At 45.9% G+C, this 10,679-nt stretch overlaps 1 protein-coding gene across 1 annotated transcript in view; it reads right to left on the bottom strand.

Annotated features, from left to right (window-relative positions):
* SMYD2 (SET and MYND domain containing 2) overlaps positions 1-10,679 on the bottom strand; it is a 58,735-nt gene that overhangs the window by 42,943 nt on the left and 5,113 nt on the right. Inside the window, exons 2-3 of the mRNA XM_010853125.1 lie at positions 10,295-10,348; positions 9,028-9,141 (exon numbers count right to left, since the gene is read on the bottom strand). Of these exons, the coding sequence (XP_010851427.1) occupies positions 9,028-9,141; positions 10,295-10,348 (168 nt within the window). The remainder of the gene's footprint in view (positions 1-9,027; positions 9,142-10,294; positions 10,349-10,679) is intronic.

Here is a 10,679-nt window from a genome sequence, read left to right as displayed (position 1 = left end):
AGCACCTACGACCAAACTTCATCTTGCAGGCCCTGTAAAATCCCTAACAGCTGAAGCCTGCCCGAAGAACAGATGTGTGCACTTTTAAATTGAACATTCTCTTCTGAAATTCTGTGTATGAACTTTTGTGGGAGATCACAATGACGCTTCCTTGCAATTTGTCTTTGACTTCTCTGATGCTTACCAATGAGGAAGTCAAAAGGAAAGAAACAACAAATCCATTTTTAACTTAGTTCTCTCTTATAAGAACTGACCATAAGTAACAGCTACCATGGGGGAATGACGCAGCACCATTGTGGGGGAACTGGAAAGACCGCTTATATTTTGTTTAGGTTTTAAGTGAAAAAAGCAGTAAGGGATAATGCCAGGCAGGGTGGAATATGGAGGACTTGAGCAGTCAAGATTCTGCCCTGAAGACAGAGATCGATGAAGTGTTCTGTAAGTATCTATAAGGATCCAAGAACGAACAGAGAAGGAGATGAGGCCTGCCCACAGAGCTGTTAGTAAAATAAGACTACAGAAATGGGATTATTCGTTTAATAAATATTTACTGAGGTCATGGAGTATCAGGCCTCAGGCTAAGTGCTGGAGCTACAAGGTTGAAGAAGACCTGGTTCCTGTAGTCAAGGAGCAGGTGTGACGAAGGAAGTATGCAGAAGGCGCTACGGGTGCACACACACGCATGTGTGTACAAGTATGTACGCACGTACCACTATAAGCACTTCGGAGCTGCTGGAGTGAAATTAACACTGCAGAGGAAACTGGACCATTGCGATGCCCAGCCTTGGGGGCACGCCCGCAGGTAGCCTTGACCCTACAGTGACCTTCCACTGGGTCACTCTCTGAAGATGCACAGAAACAGAAGTTGGCGGTGGGCTGCTTTTCCCAGTCTGTGCCTAGAAAATATTTAGCAGGTAGGTGCCTTGAAAGGCCTGAACACGTGCTTAAATCAATTTACTATTGAGTGAAGTAAGTCAACTGTTAGTTTCCGAATCTCTACTACTTTGTGACCCTGTAAGTTTTTAAGGTGAAAAAAAATCCTAAAGCTTTTTAAAGTTGTATTTAAAAATATTTATTCAAGTGTATTAATAAATATTTCTAAATACAGTTGAATAAATATTTCTAAATACAACTTAAAAAGCTTAATGGATATTCATGAGTTTGAGTAGGCTCCGGAAGTTGGTGATGGACAGGGAAGCCTGGCATGCTGCGGTCCATGGGGTAGCAAAGAGTCGGACACGACTGAGCCATTGAACTGAACTGATTCAAGTGTATGAGTAGACCAAATTTCATCAAATTCCAAAAAAAATGTCTACCCAAAGTGCTGCTATTTTAACACAATGCAGGGATGCTACAGTTTCATTCGACCCAGGATTATCTGATCAGAGTTCTCCCTTAGTTTGCATAAGTCATGAACTAGAGTGTGTGCTTAAACTTCTTGGTTAACAGTTTTTTTTATGACATACATACATGGATTATCAGTGTTTGATGAAAGAAAGCACTGAACTCAAAACATAACTGCCTTTAACAAAAACTCTGCTAAAATGACAAAGTTCAAGGCACTACAGCGTCAGCCAAAAACTGTCATTTGCTATCTGCTTCTACAAGGATGACATCACTAGCCACTGCAGTCGCTGACCTTGAACCATTGCCTGAAAGGAGTCCAGGGCGGAGACGAGGAGTGAGGCACTCTGTGCTCTGCGAAGAACCGGCAGAACAGGCCTTCAGATAGCTAGAAATTTTCAGGCAATTTTATGAGCCCAACTTCTGACATCTCCTCATACCTAGGAAGCACTAAAATCACTAGCGGAGACATCTGCTCCTCGTGACTGGTTGCAACCTTCTTGAGACTCTGCGACCCCACGGACGGTAGTGCACCGGGCTTCTCTGTCCATGCAATTCTCCAGGCAAGAATACTGGAGAGGGTTGCCATTCCCTTCTCCAGGGGATCTTCCCAACCCAGGGATGGAATCTGGGTCTCCTGTATTACAGGCAAATTCCTTACCAACTGAGCCACCAGGGAAGCCCCCTTGGGATCAGCAGAAACCTTCTGCTGCGCGGTTCACCAAAATCAAACTTACGCTGACCTCCCCTACCCACCTCTTTGGAACAGGGCCTCAGAGCTATCTGAGAAGCTGTCTCTTGGGCAGTAAGTCCTCATTCTGCCCCAAATAAAACTTAATTCACGACTCTCATGTTGTGCTTTTTCTTTTCAGTCTACAGTGCGTAAAATAAAGATGAATAAAACGTACTGGAACATAAGCTTTGTGGTGGGAGGGATTTTTGTTCCTTTTTTCACCGGGATTCAGAACATAGCGTGTGCTCAGTCGCTCAGTAGTGTCTGAGTCTTTGCAACCCTATGGACTGTAGCCCACCAGGCTCCTCTGTCCATGGGATTCTCCCGGCAAGACTACTGGAGTGGGCTGTCATCTCCTTCTCCAAGGGATCTTCCAGACTCAGGGATCGAACCTGCATCTCCTGCATTGGCAGGCAGATTCTTTATCACTGTACCACTTGGGAAGCCCAGAACCACAGTGAATGCCCCATAAATATAAATATTTGCTAAATATATTAAAAGCAGAATCCCTGCTCTCAGACAGCTTACCATCTGCCCACCATTAAATGTCTCTTACTGCTGAGGTTTTAAGAACCTGTGAAACTCTCACTGACAGTGATTGTCACTCTGATAGAGATTTGTGCAGCTGACAGGTAAGAGATTTTTTTCAGGTGGCAAAATGAGGAAAATCAACAAGATCTGAGCCCAGGGCCCACATCCCTTAAAGAGCCTTTCCTGGTCCTCACAGACTCAAGACAAAAAACTCCTCCGGTCCAACATCTTTTCATTTTGTCACAGATGGCAACATAACTCCTTTCAAGTGCCAGGATATAAAATCCTTGAGATTTTTATTTGGCTCAGATGAAAAAGTGCATCCTGCTGTCAGCCAGACTCCCTTTGCACCTCGCTCCCCCAGGATACGCCTATGTCTTCAGGCTTTGGTGTGAAATTTGCTTCTCCGTGAGGGAATCGTCCTTATTCTTCCTCTCCCCCAGTGGTGACTGCAGATTCCCTGGGCGATGAGATGTCCTGTTCATCACAGTGCACTTGCAGATACACAGTGGTGGCTCAGCTATCACAGCAAGCATTTATTTTGGTTTCTAGGGACTATAAACTTGTGAAACAGAAGCACTTATGGATTCTTGGATGCACTCCTTTAAGAAGCGAACCCAATCCACTTGAATGATGTACATGCCATATTTCCACTCAGTCATCAGAAACCCTCCACTTAGCCCCTAGGTTTTATGTTAATACATTTGCACAAGGAGTCCCACAGTATTTTTTAAATTTTTGATGGAAGGAAAATCTGAGACACACAGTTGGATTCTCAACAAATGCATGGACTAGAAAGGTAAGTTGTTTCCTGAACCCTCAAGACACTTTGGTCTTATTTTCCTGCTAAATCGCATATCTCTGGCCTTCAGAGAAGTCTAGAAGAGATCCGATTTCCTTCTGTTCTATTGTGCTGGCGTGAACGCCTTTGCAATTGAAAAGGAGGCCTCCGAGGGTGGTAGGAACAGAGTCAGCAGAAGTTACACAAAGTGAGGTGTGTGGCTTTGTGACTGGTTAGAGCGCCCGTGCTAATGAGGCCAAGGTCGTGGGTTCAGCCCCTGAAAAGGCAGTTACTTCAGTCAATTCCCTGCTGGAGGACTGCACCCCTAAACTCCCACAGATTCACTAGAAATCCAGAGATGCGAGGGTTGGGATGAGAATGGGAGACTGATGGTGGTGTACAGAGACTGATCACATTAATACAAATCCCTTGAGAGAGGACAGAGACCTCTAGTCCCAGAGTGGGCCCCTCTCCAGGGGGAAGCGACTAACCTCCAGGCTGACCAGCGCTCTGTTGTGCTGAGTCGCTCAGTCGTGTCCGACTCTTGGCGCTCCTATGGACTATAGCCCGCCAGGCACCTCTGTCCATGGGGATTCTCCAGGCAAGATTATTGGAGGGGGTTGCCATGCCCTCCTCCAGGGGATCTTCCCAACCCAGGGATCAAACCCAGGTCTCTCACACTGCAGGCTGATTCTTTACTGTCTGAGCCACTAGGGAAGCCCAAGAATACTAGAGTGGGTAACCTATTCCTTCTCCAGGGGATGGTCCCAACCCAGGAATTGAACCAGGGTCTCCTGCATTGCAGGCAGACTCTTTACCAGCTGAGCTACCAGGGAAGCCCCTCCAGAAGGGGGCTCAAAGCCTACATCTGGTCAGATACAATCAGGGTGCCCTGTTCCAGGTCTGCCTAGTTCCCTGGTGGTGATCAGGACTATATACTCATGGACTTAAAGGCAAGCAGGCAAAGCAGAGCAGGGCTGCCTTTGAGAAGAACAGGACATGGGAATGCAGAATCAGTAAGACAGAAGAAATTTCAATCCAATTGTCCTGGCACAGATCAGGTCCTCAAACTGAGAAATGTGATTACTTCTCTCCACGTCTGAAGTACAAAAAACAACATGTGCGTATGGTGGGAAGGACCTTAGTTATTGATGACTCCAGTTACAAAGAGATATTGTAATTACTGACTGCCTCCTCAGGATGCAGAAATATAGAGGCTTAAAATTACAATGATTTCATGTTTTCTTTATATTGACAAGAAAAAGAAGGGATATGAACCTCAGGCAACAGCGTTAAGTCTCAAACACCAAAATCAAGTTGCAACTTTCTTTGCAGTTTTCTATTTTAAGTTCTGTAAAATAACTTCACTGGCCCAGGTTCTTAGCAATTCTGAGTTCTGTTGAAAATCAGCTGCTGCCAAACTACAGACCTGAGCCCTGAATCTTCCCAAAGAAATTTAAGACATTTCTGAGCATCTTTTAAAGAATCTTCGGACAGACAGCGTGCCATTAGGACAGACAGTGCTTGTCCTACAGGAATACCATCCAGGGGCCTTTCAGCACAGCTGCATCATGAATTCTATTCCCAAACCATGTCTGTTTAACTTTGCATAGAGCAAAGTTCTGAAGAATGGGTCTGTTTAAGGAAAATAAATATGCAGGGGTGGTCCACATCCTTGTGCTGCCCTACCAGCACACACAGAAACAAACTCTTTATATGTAGCTATAAAGACGAAGATGACAAACTCCTTTTAAATAATTTGAGCACATTTAAAAATATCCCAGACTTCCCTGGTGATCCAGTAGTAGAGTCCACCTGCCAATGCAAGGGAGCTGGGTTCAACCCCTGGTCTGGGGAGATCCCACATGCCATGGGGCAACTAAGCCCGGTGCCACAATGACTGAGAGTGAGGATTGCAGCTACTGAAGCCCACGGGCCTAGAGACTGCGCTCTGCAACGAGAAAGGCACCACAATGAGAGGCCTGTGCACGGGGACAAAGAGCAGCCCCCACTCACCGCCACTAGAAAGCCCGCACACAGCAATGAAGACCCAGCGCAGTCACAGTAAATAAATAAAAGTGAAATTAAAAAAAATAAAAATATCCCAAACTCACCGAAGGACCAAAGCCTCATATTTCTTTTTACATTTTATCAGGTAATAGTGGATGATACAGAAGAATATATGCAGTTGTTACACAAATTCCAAACTGTTAGAATAAAAAAAAAAAATTCCCTGAAACCACAGCAGCATAAGATATACATCCAAGATAGATGAATCAATTGATTTTGCTGAACTTTTAGAAACGACGCATTAATCTGTTGCATTATCCACAGAGGCAGGGGGAAGCAAAAGAAAAGAGGTGATAAAAATTGCGTTCACTTGAGAAAGCAGCAGTGACTTAAGTCCTCGTGTCCAGGTGTGACTCACACGGTAGTTTCAGGTCAAAAGGGACAGAGATATGTGTGGCTGATTCATGTAGATGTATGGCAGAAACCAGCACAATATTGCAAAGCAATTATTGTCCAATAAAAATTAAAAAAAAAAAAAAAGGACAGTGAAGGAAAACCACACTCAGAACAGAAAGACACAGTTCCTTCAGTGAAGAGGCTGGCCCTTAGAGGGCACTCATTATCTGCCCCCCGCAAAATGTGAAAATCAAGGAAACAACTTTTCCAACACTCAGTTACTTCCTACGTAAGACGGGACAAGGTCTTCTCTACACAAGCCATCCTTGGAAGGATCAAAACACAAATGTACCTGGAAATGCTTTATGAGCTGCAAAGAGCAACACGATTTAAAGGAATATCATCTTATACGGGATCTTCAAATTTTTACGACTACGAGGATATTGTGCAATTGCTTTTTGGAGGGAAAGGGGTTAGCTGGTGGTTTTAACTCACCAGGGTTTGAATTTCACTTAGGATATCTATCCTGCTGCCAGTCTGTCTCTTTCACCTCAAATCGTTGCTAATCATGCAGCTTGGTCACTGGGCCCTGATACTCCAGAACAGAAATGATGCTCCCTGCGTGTGAAAAATGTGCCTGCCCTGGCACTGTGCACACCTGAAGTCTTGCAGGACTGCTCCTTGCCACAGCTGAATCACGCTGAAGGCAGAGAGCAGAGCAGAGCCGTGGTATCCTTGCTAGGTGGAACATTCTGTCTTCCTCCATTTCTTATTTCAAACCTTTGTTTAATTCCAGGGTAAAAAGAGTATTAAAGTCGTTAATCATTTTGGAGCTACACAAGGCTCTTTAAAAAAAAATAAATATTTATATTTACCTGTGTAGGCTCATCATATCATTTTCATCAGGTTTTGGAAAATACTGAAAACTGATCCCAGATACCTATTATTTATGCTGTTGAATGGGAGGTTGAGAACCGCTGCTTTCAACTCTGGGTCAACTTGCCATCTGAATGATGATTCCACTGGCCAACAAGGTACAATATTGTCTTCCCAGTATTCCCCAGCTCAACCCAACCGCCATAAAAAATGTCCCTGAAATGAGAATATGTTCTCATACTATTTAACATTTAGCCAACAGAGCTCATCAAACAAGTCCATAGAAGCGAGACACCGAGCCAACTGTGACACCTCCCGAGTGGTCCGGGTTGTACTGGGCACTTGACTTCCCTGACTCAGGACCAGCTCAGTAGGTGGGTGTTAATGTGCACTGCTCACAGATAAAGGAAGCTGGGAGTAAGTGCGTGCATGCTAAGCTGCTTCAGTCATGTCTGACTCTGTGCAATCCTATGGGTTATAGACTGCCAGGCTTCTCTGTCCATGGGATTTCCAGGCAAGAATACTAGAGTGGGTTGCCACGCCCTCCTCCAGGGGATCTTCCCCACCCAGGGATCAAACCCACATCTCTTATGTCTCCTGCACAGACAGGTGGGTTCTTTACCACTAGTACCACCTAGCAAGCCCAGAGGGGCTAAATAATTTGGCTCAAGACAATCCATCAGGAAGGGATAAAACCAGAATTCCAACCCAGTCAATCTGGCCCCAAAGTCCCTCCTTTGCAGTCTCTAAATAAAATAAAAACTTGAAATACTGAAATGTTGAAAATGGCAAACCAATATCTCATTATCTACTGTACAAATGGCTGAATTTTATATTCTTTAGTGTAACTTTTTAGAGGAAATCTGTTGTCTGTGTGTGTGTGCGTGTGTGTACATATACCTTTTTGGGGGGGAACACCATGCAGATGAGGGGTCTTAGTTCCTGGACCAGGGATGGAAACCTATGATCCCTGCAACAGAAGTGTGGATTCCTAACCACTGGACCACGAGGAAAGTCCCTGTTGGCTATCTTAATCTTCCTACCCATTTCTTTAAAACACATGTAAAAAGATGCAGGGAATCGATTATTGGAGCATGTGCCCATAGAAAGTGAAAGTTACTCAATCATGTCCAACTCTTTGGGATCCCATGGACTATAGCCTGCCAGGCTCCTCTGTCCATGGAATTCTCCAGGCAAGAATACTGGAGTGGGTTGCCATTCCCTTCTTCAGGGATTTTCCTGACTCAGTAATCAAACCCGGGTTTTCTGTACTGGGAGGTGGATTCTTTATCACTGAGCTACCAGGGACGCCCTCTCAGATGGAACATGGGATACAGATTTTTCTCTTTCTGAGACAAATACTAGCAAGTGTTAAAATACATTAAATATCAAGTGAAAAAGTGTGCCACAAAATACTGACCAGGCCAACGTATGTGCTTGTGTGCGTGTATGCACCAAAAAAAAAAAATCTGAGAGGTCTGATGAGGACAGCTCCCAACTTGAAGACATTTATATTTTTAGGAGCTGCCTCTTAGCAGCTGAGGCAAGATACACATCTTCCCAAGTGTCACCCTGAGAAAATGTGATACAGATGCAAACCTTTGTTTGTGTTACCCTGACAGTAAGAATTCCACTTTGCTGTGACTTAAGAGACTTCCTATTATTTTTCCATTTGCAGAACATACTTATTTCTGAAAAACATCACTTCTTTTCTTCCAAAATAAGTCAAACCCCGATACAATTACTATGATAGGGAAGATCTCTGCAGGCTCATCTGTCTTAAGCACTATTATTTACCTTCAACTTCTGGCACAAGAAACAATATATGCAGTTTTCTTTTTATGGCAGGGGAGGGGAAGTCATGGAAGAGTATTTGAGAATTTTGTTCCCACCCCTGGGGGAACCCTGGGGACATATACCCGTACCTCCAGTATAGCTGAACAGAATAATCTGTCCTCGATCTATACGAACAGCTGACAGAGGAAACAGTGCTAAATCTTTGAGATTGATCTAGCCACTAATTCTAAGTGAACTGGATTTAACAGAAACCACAGAGTGAGTACAAAGATATTTCTGATTTCACAGGTATCATGATGTCATGATGTCATCGTATCTTGTGTGTTATTTTAGCTGATTTCAAATGAGTCCTCAGGGACAGAGAGGAAAGGAACTGTGGGTGTTGACAGAGGTTCACCTCAGCCAGAGAAAAGTGGGGGGAGGTGCAGTGGTCCCTCCCCAGTGCACGGCAGCCGGATAGGGGCCTGAGGCAACAGTGGCACTAACGAATGTCACTCAGAAAAGGGGGAAACAAAAGCAAAGGCCATCCCATAGGGCGTGCTGACTGGCCAAGCCACACCTGGCAGCACCTTCCCATCCGGAGGTGAGGGCGTGCATAGTAGGTACGGTTCGGAGGCGAAAGAGAACCATCTCTCCCTTCTGCTGCTCCACTGCGAACCCAGCTGGATTTGATCTATAAAATTCACAGGAGGAGGAGTCTGGTAACAGACATCTGAGCGCCTACTAGGTGCCTGGTCCCGCAGTCTTCTCTGCCATGATGGTTCCCAGGAATCACCAGGATCCCTGACGCAGGAGGGAGGCCCCTTCCGTGCGGGGTGACCTTGCTTTGCTCCTGCCACTCCAGACACCCACGCTGCTTCAGACTCTGAGCCACAGCAAGGCTCAGAAGATCAAGGGACCAGACACAGCAGCCTTTTTAACTTTGGGAAAACCCAATGCTCACTTCACTCAAACGTCGCAAAGTGGTGCCATGACCCTTTAGCTCTTGGCTCACCAATTCAAAGAGACACATCACATACAGCCCTTAAGCTGCCCACGGCATGATTCTGTGTCTAGTTCCTTTCCAGGTCCCCCCAAAGCGGAAGACAGCTCTGGCAGGGAGTCTGGGCAAGATGACTATAGTATTTAGCTTTTGTCCCTTCTTTTGCTCTGTCTTACCGTGAAATAAGATGAACATATCTCAGGCACTGAGTTCTTTGGCGTGTGTTGGGCTGGAGATCTGTATTCAAAAGGTACCTGCAAACCTCAGGTGGGCTTAATCTAGCCCAGAAGTCTCCACTTCGAAGATGAAGAAACTGAGGTTCAAAGAAAGTAAAGCAGGGCCCAGGAAGGTCCCATGGCATAAACTCCAATGCCATGCTTCCTGCCTCAGTCCTTTTATTGAAGACTTGGCTAGGTAGGCAATGGGCGGAACTGAGGACATTAGATTTCATTTTCTTAACTATAAGCGTGAATATACATACTTCTTCTCTGGGCAGTAGTTCTCTTCCCCTTAAAACGTAAAGTGTTGCATTCATGCTTTCTAAGGGTGCCTTTAGGTCTGAAACTGTCATAAGGCTTGAAGGTATAATTATGCGTTGGTGTATGTGAATATATATACATATACACACATACATGATCTGCTCCATTTAAATACCAATTCCAACCAGACGTTTTGCCTAATCCCCCAAGCAACCAGATTTCCCCAACCCCAAACAAGGGCTAAATTCCGTCCCCCCGTTGCAGTCCCTCTGAACCCAGGATCGGTGACCCCCTGGCTTCTCCCCAAAGACCAAGCGCAGAGGGTGACAAGAAAGACGAGGGGCCACGTACTTCACATGAAATACGAAGTGTCATTAAGTTCCTCGGCGGTAACACGGCAAGCCTGCGGCAGCGCGGGGCTGAAAGGGAGGGGGGGTGCACAGATCACATCGCAGGAAGCACAAGTGAAAGGTGGCTTGTGGCTGTGGCCACTGCGCGAAACCTGGGGCCCCGCCGGCAAAGCGCCGAGTAGCCAGGGTTGGGGAGCAAGCCTGGCTCCAAGCCCACGTGTTGCAGGCACGACCCTGCCCTGGCGGGTTCACACAGCCCACGGGGGCCAGCAGAGAAATGTGCCTTGGTGCCGGGCGTGCGGCAGGAACTTGGCGGGTCTTTCTGAGTGCACGTGGCCCGGCCAGTGCCGGGTTCCAGGTCCCCTCCCGCTCCCCACCCCCGCCCTGGAGCCGCGGGCGC

Source organism: Bison bison, unplaced genomic scaffold, assembly GCF_000754665.1.
Source record: "Bison bison bison isolate TAMUID 2011002044 unplaced genomic scaffold, Bison_UMD1.0 scf7180017864322, whole genome shotgun sequence".
In the NCBI taxonomy this organism is placed as follows: domain Eukaryota; kingdom Metazoa; phylum Chordata; class Mammalia; order Artiodactyla; family Bovidae; genus Bison; species Bison bison.
This window is presented reverse-complemented; position numbering and strand designations above follow the sequence as displayed.